This window comes from Phaenicophaeus curvirostris, chromosome 3 (genome assembly GCF_032191515.1).
Source record: "Phaenicophaeus curvirostris isolate KB17595 chromosome 3, BPBGC_Pcur_1.0, whole genome shotgun sequence".
Classification (NCBI taxonomy): domain Eukaryota; kingdom Metazoa; phylum Chordata; class Aves; order Cuculiformes; family Cuculidae; genus Phaenicophaeus; species Phaenicophaeus curvirostris.
In genome coordinates this window covers 30302817-30317297 of record NC_091394.1, presented here as the reverse complement: position 1 = coordinate 30317297, position 14481 = coordinate 30302817, and the positions used below count along the sequence as shown (strand labels likewise).

The following is a 14481-nucleotide window of genomic DNA, read 5'->3' as shown; positions in this document are numbered from 1 at the left end:
GGGCCTGTTGCAATAGCATAAGAGGCAATGGTTTTAAACTAAAAGAGGGTAGATTTAGACTAGATATAAGGAAGACATTTTTTATGATGGGGGTGATGAAACACTGAAACAGATTGCCCAAACTAATGGCAGAAGCCCCATTACTGGAAATACTTAAGGCCAGATTGGACGGGGTTTTGAGCAACCTGATCTTGAATATGTCCCGACTCACTGCAAGGGTGTTGGCCAAGGTGACTTATAATGGTCCCTTCCCATCTAAAGCATTCTATGATTCTATGATTCTATGCTTCTGTGATAAATGCCTAGGAAACTTCAGATCTAAATGTTCTATTCATTTTAGAAAGAGGATTTCATACTAAATCCCATTTTACTTACAACAGTTACCGATGTAATGATATTTCTAAGGGTTCATTGTCCAGAAAATTAATATAATTCTCATGACAAGCATTTGTGATTTGTTTATTACGTTAACAAAAAAAATCAAATGTATGCATCAAAATCAGTAATATATGATTAGAATGAAAACAGAAAATAGTATTGAGCCAATATATCCATATTTGCATATTGCAATGGACGCATAGGAAGAAGAAGAGAGAAAATGTTAGGATTCTCATATTTTTTTAAAAGCAAGAGGCATAGACTTGAACTATCATAGGAACAATGACGCCCAGATGCATTCATGGAAGAATAATGTACTCAAGTCTTGAACTTCATCTGAGGGCTTTCCAGAGACTAATTATATCTTTAATAACACTTGTAGGTTTTTTCACTAAAATCAAAATATTCTCAATTATGAAGTGTCTTCTAGTGTTTCAAAAAATAATTCAGACAGTTTTTTTGCCTGGCAGTTCTCACTAAGTTCTGGATCATTTGAATCTTCCAGGTATCCATGTTTCAGGCTTTGAATCTACACTCTGTGAGAAGGCACCTTCACAAAGCGAAGCCCTCTCTGAAGGGAGACTCTCCATGACATTGGAGAACCTCCACAAGAAATTCAGAATGAGATGAGGAACTCATGGTGAGAGGACAGGTCTCATGATTGTGGACATGTACACCATTTCCCAACAAATAAGTAAAAAAAAAATAAAATTTACATAGTCAGTAACCTGTGCAGCAGAATCTAGTCCACAAGCATCCACTTCAGACTGGACATCTCAAAGCCCATGTTTCGGGAACAACAACATGGATTTGTCAGCAGGGTGCTACCAGGGAATGGAATGAGCACAGACCATGGCTTTCTGTGTCATAGACTCACAAAGACTTGAGGTCATGCCTGCAACTTGTTTCTCGAGTGAAAATCAATTGGCCCCTTCTTGGTTAGTGGATGCTTCTATTACCTTTTGGCTCAGTCTTTGCTCAACCTAAGCAATCCTGAAACCAGTATGAGAAAGGAAAGGAGTAAACATGCATTCTGCTCTTTCCTCACCTGCAGATATGCCTTTGCTATAGAAGCTTCCCAAGCGGTCATCTCTTATGTTAGTATTTCCACTTTGAGAAAAAATTGACAAAATGAGATTACAATATTACAGTAAACAGGGTCTGTTTCTGAGGGGAAGGCAAGCATTACTTCCATCTCTTTCCTTCTTTAGGGGAACAATATCTACCAAAGAAGAGGATGCTGTTGGTTGGGTTGTGTCTGATTATGAAAAGGAATGGGTGGTCAGCCTTAAATTCTTTAAGCCCAGAGGACTCTTGGATGTCTCCCACCACCCCTGCTGAGCCTGCCATCTCAGTGCCCTCTTCATTAACTTCCATGTACGCTTCATGAATGGCCTCAGATATCTTCAGGCTCTCTGCTGAAGAAATGCCAGACAGATTGGCTGAAGGACTGAATAGGTCAGTCATACCCAAGCCCATTAAGACAGACGTGAGGTTATATTTTTCCTCAATCTTCATGCGCGGGAGGTACACTTTCACTCTTTTCCTTTCCATCACACTGGGACTAGTCCATTCTGTAAGTTTTTCAAAGCTGATTTTCTTCTCAAGCTGCAAAGAGAGATAGGGAATAAAGTGTCTGGGATGTGAATAGGTAATTTAGTAACACCTTAATAATTTTCTTTTAAATCATTGACATGGAATTCTGATTTTTTTGCTACTTTTTTCATAAATCCTGCATGAAGATAATCCAGTCCTCCTGACTGAAGTAAATTAAGAGTTTGAATTTTGTTTTTCCCCTGCATCTGTCCATTTTTATTTCTTCCTTACCATTAGCATCCTGCAATCGCTCAGGTTCTTAGCTTTGTTTCCTACCAAGACCAAGGCAAATGTTAAATTAATTTTGCATGGTCAGCAGATTATATTTATATTCTTGCTTACTAGTTCCACTTTTCTTTCCTATAAAGGACAAAACCAGTTTCTTACTAGTTTTCATGCATCTGGCAAAAATTGACTCGGCCTGTCTTAAAGTAGTTTTGATGTCTTCTTTTACATTCTATGCTGTTTTCATTTTCAGTCTTTGTATGATCGTGGATTCCTTCCGCTGTTGATGTTCATCCCATTAGACCCAAGCCTCTTCTGATTTCTTTGTTTGATGTATAATATACAAATATCTTCCATGCATTTCCTTTCCATCTCTATTTCAGAGACTCTGAAATCTTAACTGATGAAGTGTTATTGATCAGTTAGTTTATCTTGATTGGATTCATCATTTCAAAATCAAGAATATTTTATTAAGAATGTGCTTTATCTAGCTTTTTTTTTATTCTGTGATGACATAATAAGAGCAATTTTTGAAAGCAGCTGATTTATGATATTTAATGAGGATTTTGTTAAGGAAAATTCATTAGTGATTCCCGCAAAGAACAACTAATTCTTACCAGTTTTAGCAGTATTTGCCGAACAGTTTATATGGGAGGGGGTTGTGTGAAATTATGTCTCCATGAAAAAAAATATCTGCCCATACGTACAACCTATTCTGCAGAGTTACAGCAGCACTATGCTCCTTTACCTTCATTTCATGAAACTGAGCCCAGGGCTCTCCTCAGAGGCCAGTCCCTGCCTGAGCACCTGGTAGCACTTGTGGGGGCTCTTGCTCTCCCCTGCCTACCCAACACAGCAGTGAACTTGGCAGCTGGGATACAAACGGACAGCAAAAGGTCTGTAGAAGCCTAGTCCCATGGAAATGATAACTTTTCTGCTCCCCTGACCAGGGCCATACCTGCTCCAGGCCAGAGACATCATCAGGCAACATCACCAACATGCTCAGCTCCCCCCTGGCGAATGGAAGCTCCAGGATCTTCATTTGGTCTGCAGCCACCTCTGCCACTTTGAAGGTGCTGTTCACACACATCATTTGCACAGGTCTGCTTTCTTGCTGCAGAAGCAGAAACATGGGACAACATGACCAGGAAGCAGTTATTTTCTTTAGGCAGACAGATTTGCAAGCCTTTGAAAAGGACAATACTCAATCTTCAGGCATGTTGCCTTTGAAGAAGAGCTTCGTCTCCATTTCCTTCTCTGGTCAGACACAGCTCTTGCAAACCTGACAGTGAGGGGCTCAGATAAATCACCCAGCATATGACCACAGCCAGTTGTATTTGTATAACCCAGCCAAATGGTTGTGTGAGCCACAAGCCTGGCTTCCTGGCCAGGAGTTGAGTCTATGCCCCCCTACCTCTGTCACACTGAAGGACACTTCCCGAGTGTGTTCTTCTTTAAATGCAGTCTTCCATATTCCTTTGAAGTAAATGGCATTCACAAGGACCAGCACAGTATCGCGATGAACAGTACCTGCTTCAAGGAAATCTTTACTCTGTCCTTTAAGAAAGAAGCGAGGCAGAGAATGATAAGTTTCATGGCAGTATTCTTGTGTTTTAGTGGTTAATCAATGTGTCCCACCTTTACTTGACTTTCTTTTCTTCAAAAGTCAGTATGTGTAATTCAGGCTCAAGACAGTGATTTAATACAGAACAACTGGCACCTAGCCAGGCATTTCTGCAAGAAGGTTGTAGGTTCAAGAGCCGCATACATCCCCGGGAGTATTTCTAACCAGTGCTTGGAAAAAAGATTTATATAGAAAATATTACTCTTATTTTTTCTCCTACCTCAGCACAATAAATATCTACAAACTCCTTAATCATTCCTTTCCTATCAGCCTAGTGCACGCATTACTGTCTCCCCTGGAAGCTCATTTCTTCCCCTTCCAGCACATGCTTGTAAAATTATGCCAATATTCCAGAGAACCTGAGACTAGCCTTGCATGAGCTGAGCTCTTCAAACACAAAAATTGTGCATATGGAGTGTGCATCTCCTGGCATCTCTGCCTTTGCCAGCTATGTTTAAGACACTGTGCATATATGAGCAACAGTCACCCCTTCCACAGAAGGTATTCACTATTGGGAATGGGAGGAGGACATTTCTCTTCTAATGCTTAGTCTTTCTACAAGTTGCTCAAATACAGTTGTGAGAGGGAATTATATTTCAAAATCTTGTCTGACTTACCATTTGTCTGATTTTGCACCCAGGAATTAATGAGCCGTCTGGCTTGATCTGATGCTGTTTTGAAGCTGACTGTTTCCAGACCTCCTCTGTACAGTTTCTTCACACATTTTAAGTAGATCTGTAAGGACAGCAATCATAGCACCAAACTAGTCATTTTTAAAATACTGTATAAATGTGAAACAAAAAATGGCTAAAAGGATTTTTATTTTGATATCATGAATGGGCTGTTATCATTGCTTATCGCCTGGAAGAACCTGCTAAAACTGGCCCAGAAATAATATTCTTATCCATAACATTTTCAGATCTGGCTTTTTATTACTTGACTAGTTAAGAATATATATTAGACATGCTTAAACATATTCTGGAAGAAAATCTGACCAAAAAACATTTTTTTCAGTTAATTTGAGTGTGTTTTAATAATATTATGTCCACTCCTTTTTTAAAAAAACATTTTTCTTTATTTTTAAAGAGAAGAAGTTCCTTTGATTTAGGATATTTTTGTATTTTGTTTTGAAAATGTAAAATGAAAGATTTTGACACTTTCAAAAGTTGGTTTTTATGTGGGGTTTTCGATTGAAGAAATGTACTGAGATCAAATTATTTCCTGGAAAAAAAAATCTATCAAAATTAAAAGGCTTGGGAAGGAGCAAGTTGGGAAGCAAGGGGGGTGTTGAATTTTTAATTTTTACTCAATTCATTTTTCATTACAGCCATCTTTTTGCCTGGAATTGCTTTTCATTCACACTGTTGTCAGGGCTGTTGCAAAGCAAAAAACATGGAAGCCTACACCTGTGGGGATAGCTGGATTAACAGATCAATTACTCTGGCCAGTCCTCCTGGACTACAGCTTTATGCGGGGTTTAGCTAGAAATCTATCTAATGTGTGACTCACCGGTAGGATTGGACGTTTCTTTTCAGCGTAGAGTCTGTTGGCAATGTGGAATGAATAATTGGCTTTTGGTGCAGTGATATCAGAGAGAAGTTCTTTAAACAGTATGTGGATATTCATCGACTTGCCACACTGAGTTGTTGATAAGGAGATAAAAAGGTATAACTCTCAGCTTATTTTACTAGAAAGACAATTACTTATAAGATACAAATAACATGGGAAAATGCAGTGTTTGAACACTAGCAAATGAACATGTATTACAGTCTAAAAGCTCCACGGGAGGGATGTTAAGTATAAGCACCTAATGATGCACCTCTAATTCATAGCATGTGATGACACACTCGAGGGCGAGGTAACAAAAACCCCATATATTCAAGTGTCAATGATTGCAATTGTTGAGTTGTCACAGATACAGAGCCTCTAGTTCCCAGCTTTTGTTTGCATTTTCTTGGTAGCTTTCTGCTGAAGCTGCAGATGGGGGATGAGTGATGGATGACAAGGCAGTCAGGAAACATCTCAAAATATCATGGAAAAACGGACCAGCTGTCTAATGCCCAGAGAATAGTGTCCCAGATGACACAGGCTAAGAGGGTATTAAAAATGCACAATGATAAATAGTGGCTGGGCCTTCATTTTATGGAAAGGAGAATTGTGTTTAACTTCTCTCTAAATATTTTAAAAGTCACTTAAAGGTCTAGGTGATATTACCTTTACTTTTCTTTGTTTTTATAAACATATACATATATTGTTGTTCTTTGCAAGTCCCACCTTCTCAAGTGGACAGGGACAGATCAGGGAGCATGAGGCAGAAGATTAACATAGAGGAAAGCACATGAGTATTATCAATATACTAGGATCCCTCATGGTGCTTCTGGGGCACCGGTGGGAATTGCAGGATGGAAAATTCCCTGCAGCTTTTGTAAGAGTGTTGCTACTTTCCAGCCTTTGAGGCTTCTGGGCTCCTTTCTGCTGAAGCACCTTCCTGCCCAGCTTTGCAGTCTCAGCTGTGAGTCTGATTGCTGTGCCCTGGCCACAGGTGCTGAGCCACTTTTAAGTGCTGTCCCCTAGCACAAGAAGATATTCTGGCACCTAAAGCATTCCATCCTGTCCCATCACTGGTTCTGATGCAACATGTGCAGCCTGCCTTCTTCTGTTTTATTTTTAACTTATGCCTCTTAGACTCAGAGCACTGGCAAAGGTTTGGGCAGGTGTTGAGCCTACTTGAAGCACAGTCAGAACAGTCTGTTCTCAGAAGAAACACATGGAAATGAATGTACCTTAGATTTCTGTACTTTACTCTGAATAGTTCCTCCAACTCCTGCAATTTTGTCAAAGTGAAGAACCTGCAATTAAAAGTAGCAATAGAAGGAATTGAGTATGTGAAGTCCACAGAGAGTCACCAATATTACTCTTGAAAGCAAAGGTTGGAACTAACCGGGTGTGATAAGTACATAGACGAACGGAAAATTTTCATATGAGCTTTAAATCAGTTATTTTACTGCATGTGCCACACTGAAAATTTGTGACTATGATCCTCAGCTTAGATCCCTTGTTTTCCAGTTAGTGAGATTCAGTCTATAAACCAGCTACAGCCTTACTGTATCGTTTTTATAACTGTGACTATTGTTTTCTGAAATTTCATTTTTGTGTATTACAAGTTGTCCTTTCCACCTGGAAGGATTCAGGTCTATGAGATAATATAAGCTGAAGCAAGAAAACTACCTTAACCATTCTCCAAGGCTGCTTTTTCTTAGTAGAAATCAAAAGCTATTCATATTCTTCCTGGGGAAAAGCAATGAAAAGTGAAAATTCAACTCCACACTGAAAACTCATGGTTTGGAATGCCATTCTTTTTCTAGGCAAGTTTTAATTAAGTGCAGAATGTGACTATGTGACATTCTACCCTCAAGTGGAGGACATCCCAAAGATGTAAATGCTGTAAATGTAATATAAATCTGTTGCTGCACTCATTAGGATCAAAAGGAGTTTGTAAGCAGTTATATAACGTACCTTCTCCATCTCATACTCAGTGTTACCTCTTGCTCCCAGATAAACCATGGCCAAGGCTGTAATGATGCCCAGGGGGGAACAGAAGATGTTGTCGTTGGGATGGTGGACTTTCAGCTCTTTGAATACATCAAAAGTAAATTCTGCATTTGCTGCGCTGATGGAGCCCATTGTGAAACCAGTGTTGTCTGAAGCAAACAGAAATACTATTGTAATCTGGTGATACATTGCACTTTTTTATCAGGTACTATCAACAGCCCAGAAACTGCTAGTTTGTTGCTGGTTTTGGGATGCTGAACCAATGAATGATGTGAAGACTACAAATTCTGTGATCATTAGAAATATTGTAACTATGACCCATTTATCTCCAAATACATGTTTGTTTTCTGTCAGCAAGACACTAGCTCATCTTCAACTGAGTGTCTTGTACTTGCCTTTTAGGAAATAGATAGTTTCAGCCATTCTTCGATATAATAAAAATAACACTGAATGGATGAGTTTCCCCATGGCCATCCAGAGGACTCTAAATTGTGTTTGAAACAGTGTAAACTTCATATTTCATTTTTCCTGTGGCTGCTCTGGACCATGCTCTGGATCTTTAAATGAAGAGTAGTCAACTCACTATATTCTTAGTGTACTTCTTGCTGTTGCTTAGTACAACCAGACACAAATTTGGAGATTGCTTTCCTGTAGCTTATAGGAATAGAATCATAGAATCATTGAATTGTTTGGGTTGGACCTTAAACATCATCTGATTCCAATCCCCCACCTCCCACCAGCCCAGGCTGCCCAAGGCCCCATCCAACCTGGCCTTGAACACCTCCAGGGATGGGGCAGCCACAGCTCCCCTGGGCAACCTGGTTGCTTTGTAAATACAGACAGTTGCTTAGGTGCTGAACTCTAGGTTTAGGGGGATACTTTCGTGTAGTCCCATTTTAGACATTTAATCTCTGAACACCAAAAAGTATTTGGCAGTCAGTCAAACAGTGTAAGATATATTAATAAGTCAAAGTAAAATTACTGCACATGCTAACTTTTACTTACCTTAAAGTTCTGAAATGTAATATCACTTTTTTCCATATTAAAAAATACAAATTAGAAATTATATTTTACTTGGATAAATACTTACCCCACAAAATTCAGAGTCACGTAATAAAGAAGCTTGCCAGCTGAACCTAAACACATTCTATGAGTTCTTGGTGATATATATCGTACCATTTGAGACACTCCCACAGTTAGCCTTTGTGGAGTCATCTTTTGAGTCGCTACCTTTTGTCATGACCTTTTGATTCATTGCACTTTGAAACATTGAGTAGACCAATGTTAGACTCCCTGCAGCAAGTCAACCTTTATTTATTGAATTAAAACCTAATGAAAAAAATGTAATTATTTCATATTTTGCTGTAATTTATAAGGCTGTACCAAAGCAATCAGAGTTCAAGTCTATAAACTATGCTTCATGCAGTTCTTTTGAAGTTATGCATTAATGCAATTGGGCCATCTAGGTAACTAGAGTCAAATGAAAAACAAATGCAAAAAAGCTGAGGAAAAAACAGTGTTACAAACATATCAGGTGAAATGTAATACGTTTTTAATAAACCTAGCTGCAACACAGATCAGGTACTTCTCACAGTCAAGTGAAGCCAAAGGTCTAGTAATAGTACAGTGATTCTGGGAGTGAGTAAATGGTTCCCACTGCAGTCCGTTGTTAGTGAGAATCCACAGATACAGCAGAGGAAAGAGTCCTGAGTAACCAAGGAGTGCAAAAAAAGTGTCTCAGTCCCTGAAAACCTAGCTGTTTCTCCTTTTCTGGCTTTTGAGGCACTGTAAGTACAGCCAGCACTGTAACTCAGTACTCCTGCCAAGGGTGAAGGGAAAAGCAGGTACTGGGCTAACTGCTGAAGGTCTGACATATATGCAACAACTCACTACAGCACCTGTGCACTGGAACAGGGGGAAGTTCCTCACAGACACTGATCACCTGAAGTTTCCAAAATAGTACCATTTCAAGCAAAACCAGCTGCAGGATGGTTATTCTATTCAGAGGGTTTTGAAATAGATTTTTTTCCATGTAAGAACAAACCCCAAACTTTCTGATTATTTTTCAAGACCAAAATAGTGTTGAAAGGTGGTTTGGTCTGCAAAAATGCAGAAGTATGTTCCTGGAGTCTAAGGACTGCTGTGGTTTATAGCTCATACTTGCTACAAGCACAATCAAATCTATTTCTGTACCTAAGTGAGACCAAGTTTTTTTACCTAAGATCAAAGCATATCATCTGCAGCATAGATGTGGAGGAGGGGAGAGAGTCTCTGAGGAGAAAGCACATTTGTCTAAAACTTCATTTTGTTGGAAACGTTCTGAGCACCAGCATTGAGATGAATTAGAGATCTGTGGAGTGGGGCATGGCAGAGGGAAAGATTTGAAAAGTAGTCAGAAATCATGTATTTGCTGTTTCATAAGTCAGAACCCAGAGTATTCAGATATTCAGAAATGGATTTTAAGCAGCCAGTAGGATTTGAAGGATGATTGAGTGTCAGCTTTTGATTTGCATTCTCCACAGGTCATGGCAAAAAGGCCTATGGTACACACACATACCATTCTCATAGATCTTCCATACTTACCTTTTTACTATGGCAGGTGAATAAACTACAGAATCTACCTGCAGGAACTTTCATGGTCTGTTAGACAATCACAATGCACAATATAAAATATAATTCAATTGTAAAAAGCTATTACTCTTTATAGAATAATAGACTTGATGAACAGTAAAGTAACAAACCTGGCATTTGTAAAGGCCATAGGGGTGGATAATAGAAATCCCAAATTTGTACGTATTAAGTTACACATCGCACAGCATTAGGTGCACCCTCTGTGAAAGGAAAGGGAGCTACTTTGCCCTTAAAAGTGTGCTCTTTTTTTGCTGAAATACAGGCACTTTTGTGCAGAGCCTGATAACTGAGGTGGCTTTCAGTTTCCCAACTCAGAATGAGCTTTTCGTTTGTGGATGTTATAGCATAATGAGGATGGGAGAATCTAAAGACAGTAAGCAACTTTCCTATCTTCTTCTTCAATGTTCCTTATTCTGTGAGCTAGGCTGCTGTAACTTATACTTAATCCTATCAAATCTTTACTGACCAAGGGCACAGGTTTTGTGTGGAAAGAGCTCTAGTGTGTACTGTCTTACTCTCCCATTTTCACATATTCACATTAGAGTAATAACTACTCATCAGCAGTTGCTCAAACCTGCCTTTGGGACCTCTGTGAAGAGCTTTCCTTGGCACCCACACCCCTTTGTATGCTTTGGCTCAATGTGTTTGCCCTGCATGGATGTCTGTGTACCCAACAGGCACAACTGACCCTGCCCAGATGGCCAGTTCTTTGCCTAATATCCAAGATTTTCTCAACAGAGGTTTTTCTTGCACAAAATCCTCTAGAACAGGCCATGTCAGTATTTCTGGTATGTTCACCCAGCCAATATATTTTCCTTCTTTGTATACTCTACATTTCACATGTCTGCAGCAGCACTGTCACCTCAACACTTCTCCACACAGGTAAACTGGTTGAATAACTGCTCAGTTTCTGAATTATGCTGGCTTCCCTAATGTGAAAAACTACTTTTTCCAAGGCAGGCAAGAAACTTTAAAACACCCAAAGTAAATGAGTTCATGGAAGAGAGGAAGTTTGCTTCCACCAGTAGTCATGGATGAGGGAGTACAACTTCTCCAGACAGCAATCTCTCATTACACACGCTTAGATTTGGTTTGGGTTTTTTTCTACAATAATTGTTAGGTCAAAAGTGGATGCGGAAGCAGCCTGTGAGTAGCTGAAAATTTTGATCAGAATAGGCTATCAATGTGCAGACATCAGCAGACAAGGACTTTTTTGCAGCTTTAGCTAGGACATTGGACCTGGGGAAATTTCTTCTGAAAATTCAAAAGCTAAAAGTATAGTGCTGTAAAACAAGACAAATAACTTATATTCAGTTCCATATCCATGTTCGTCCCGGTAAAAAGATCAGCAGGGTTTCTGCTGACCTTTATCTGTTCATTGTGGAGCTGTTCCTAAACCGATTAATGGGGTTTACCATTCTTACCTCAATGTTTTTCATGTAGTGAGTGGCCCAAAACTGAACACAGTATTTGAGGTGCGGCCTCACCAGCACTGAGTACTACTCTATTCCTGCTGGCCACACCATTTCTGATACAAGTCAGGAAGATGTTGGCCTTCTTGGCCACCTGGGCACACTGCTGGCTCATATTCAGGCAGCTATCGATCTACACCCCCAGCTCCTTTTCTGCCGAGTAGCTTTCCAGCCACTCTTCTCCAAGCCTGTAACATTGCATGGGATTATTGTGACTCAAGGGCAGTACCTGGCACTTGACCTTGTTGAACCTCATATAATTGGCCTCAGCCCATTGATCCAGCTTGTTCTGATCCCACTGTTGAGCGGAACAACACTCCACCCAACTTGGTCTCATCTACAAACTTACTGAGGTGGAACTCAGTCCCCGCATACAGATTGTTGATAAAGATATTAAACAGAACTGGGCCCAATACTGATCCATGGGCAACACCACTTATGATCAGCTTCCAACTGGATTTAGCTCCATTGACCACCACTCTTTGGACCTAGCCATCCAGCCCGTTTTTGCCCAGCGAATCATATGCCCATGCAAGTCAAGAGCAGCCAGTTTCTCCAGGAGAATGCTGTGAGAAATGGTGTCAAAGGCTCTACTAGAGTCTAAGTAGAAAATATCCACAGCCTAGCCCTCGTCCACTAAGCAGGTCACCCTGTCATAGATGGCAATCAGGTTAAACAAGGAAGATCTGCCTTTCATAAACCCATACTGACTGGTCCTGATCACCTGGTTGTCCTGTATGTGCTGTATGATGGCACATAAGATGATCTGCTCCATAACCTTCCCCAGCATCAAGGTCAGACTGACAGGCCTGTAGTTCCCTGGATCCTCCTTCCACCTCTTCTTGTAGATGGGTATCACATTTGCTAAACTCCGGTCAGCTGGGACCTTGATGCTTGGCCAGGACTGCTGACAAATGATTGAACGGGGCATGGCAAGCAGTTCAGCCAGCTCCCTCAGTACCCTTGAATGGATCCCATCTGACCATTTCTCCTTGATTAATGGAGCTTCATTGCATTCCCTGTCCCAGGCTGTCATTAGTATGGGTGCTAACACTTTTAAGACAACCAGCACCTTGTATTAAACCTCTCAGAGAGTCAGTGTGTCGGGCTTGGGGTAAAGTTAATGCCTAACATGTCCTTTCCCCTTCACAGCCCATAGTAGTTGGTGTGTCAATGTGTATTGTGTTTGCACAGCAACTCAAGGTAAAAGGACACCAAGCACATCCACCAGTCCTTTATGCCCCTTGATTGTTGGTTGGCTCTTGCAATAACTCAATTTGATATAATAAAGTAGCAGTGAAATAGTGACTTTTTTTTTTCTACTGCACACACTTGCCAAAAGAAAGCAAAAGGCTTTGTTCATTTGTCACTCCTCAGGTAGCTGGATCTCACTCACTCTAACTGTGTCATGCTCATGGTGCTCCTTGGCAAGCAGTGCTGCTCATTGCCCAGTGCATACAGCTGCTGAGTAGATCATCTGTGCAGCCTCTAAGGGGACCTTGGTTCATCAATGCTTCTTCTTCCTCTTTGTAGTATTAGCTACAGAGTCTTACAGAGTCTGAGTGCTTCTCTTACTGGGATCATAAGGAACCTGGACTTCATGGCATAAAACCTTCTATTAAGTTGCAATTTGAAAAAATACATGCTGGTCTTCATGGGGGTGGGATGGGAGGGAGGAAGTATTCCTCAAAACTGCTCTCATTGGCTTTTTTAGTGACAACCCAGAAATACTCTGTCCTTCTTGTCCATCCCTTGAAAATGTTTTGAAGATATACTAACAATTCAGTTATGCATATGTACTAAGAAAATGTTTAAAGGAAAGCAAAATATCAGAGAAAATTGAGTACTGTGACCATCAGAGAGGTGTGAGTCCAGTGGAAAGATGAGAAGGTAAGTTAAGAGTTAACCAGTAATCAGACCTTGGAAAGACATAGATCTGTCTTGTGTAGGACAAATGGGCATTATCTTTCCATGGATGCTCATGCTAATAGTATTTAAATTCTTTTGCTCTGCTTTTTGACAATGTACAGGTTTATCAGCTGTGAGGTATGCTGCTGTGGTTCAACACCACAGCAACACTCTGTACAGCAACACTCAACACTAAGCCTGTCCCTGGGGAAAAGGCAGTGGCATCCCTTTCATGATTATGTCTGCTTCAGGCACCATTTGGAGTCTCTGTGTCTTCTTTGCTTTGCAAGCTCTGTTGTTTGGCATTGCACATTTACAAGCTACAGTTTGCCACAGGAAAATCACTTGCTGCCAGAGTAGAGGGTTTACCTTCTATTTTTAAGTAAATATCTCTGATTTTGCAGAAGCACTGCCCTCTACACTAGAAGCTGCTACCACTACATTAGCAGCAGGAGGCTATTTTTCAGCTGCTGGTTGTTTTCACCACATATTTTAGATGCTTTATACATTAAGATGGCAATTACAAAAAGAAGTATGTAAAGAGAAAATAGGTATTTTTTAATTTATGCTGTATGTTGTTCCCGGTTTCAAAATGATCTGGGTATCCCTGGAGCAAGTTTAAAAAAAATAATAATACAAAGATTTTAAGTGACTGTCTCTGCTGTAGTAAGCGAAATGACAACTGTTGCTTCAGCCACACCTCCTCTGCTCACACACAGAATTCTTGCGAGACTTGTGCTCTTCAGCATAATATTTTACAGCTATATTCTTTATCACACATGTCATTAATTGTTTTTCTTTTACATTTTATCTGAAAATGTACAGGTCTGACTATGCAAATTAATACATTCTAATACTATTCATTTCACTCCTTTTTTTAGCGTAAGTAATTTGCATTTGAGGCAAACCAGGTACGCACAAAACACCGAAGGCAGTTATTGAAAATCATGAGTGGCTATTTTTTTGCATTCCACAGCCTGGGTTTTTTCTCTTCTCTTCTCTTCTCTTCTCTTCTCTTCTCTTCTCTTCTCTTCTCTTCTCTTCTCTTCTCTTCTCTTCTCTTCTCTTCTCTTCTCTTCTCTTCTCTTCTCTTCT

The 14481-nt window shown here is 40.1% G+C and overlaps 1 protein-coding gene across 2 annotated transcripts in view; it reads right to left on the bottom strand.

The window, feature by feature from the left end:
- The window catches only part of LOC138718875 (ovalbumin-related protein X-like), a 114863-nt gene extending 107286 nt beyond the window's left edge, over positions 1–7577 (bottom strand). Inside the window, exons 1-7 of one of the 2 annotated variants that reach the window (XR_011337151.1) lie at positions 7340–7577; positions 6607–6672; positions 5333–5461; positions 4441–4558; positions 3614–3756; positions 3158–3313; positions 1226–1986 (exon numbers count right to left, since the gene is read on the bottom strand). Coding sequence is in view for 1 of the 2 variants with exons in the window: in XM_069853557.1 (XP_069709658.1) it covers positions 1564–1986; positions 3158–3313; positions 3614–3756; positions 4441–4558; positions 5333–5461; positions 6607–6672; positions 7340–7564 (1260 nt within the window). In the remaining variant the exon portion in view is untranslated. Of the gene's footprint in view, positions 1–1177; positions 1987–3157; positions 3314–3613; positions 3757–4440; positions 4559–5332; positions 5462–6606; positions 6673–7339 lie in introns of those variants that run through there. The other variant, XM_069853557.1, reaches the window with a different exon arrangement.
- Positions 7578–14481: the final 6904 nt, after the last annotated feature.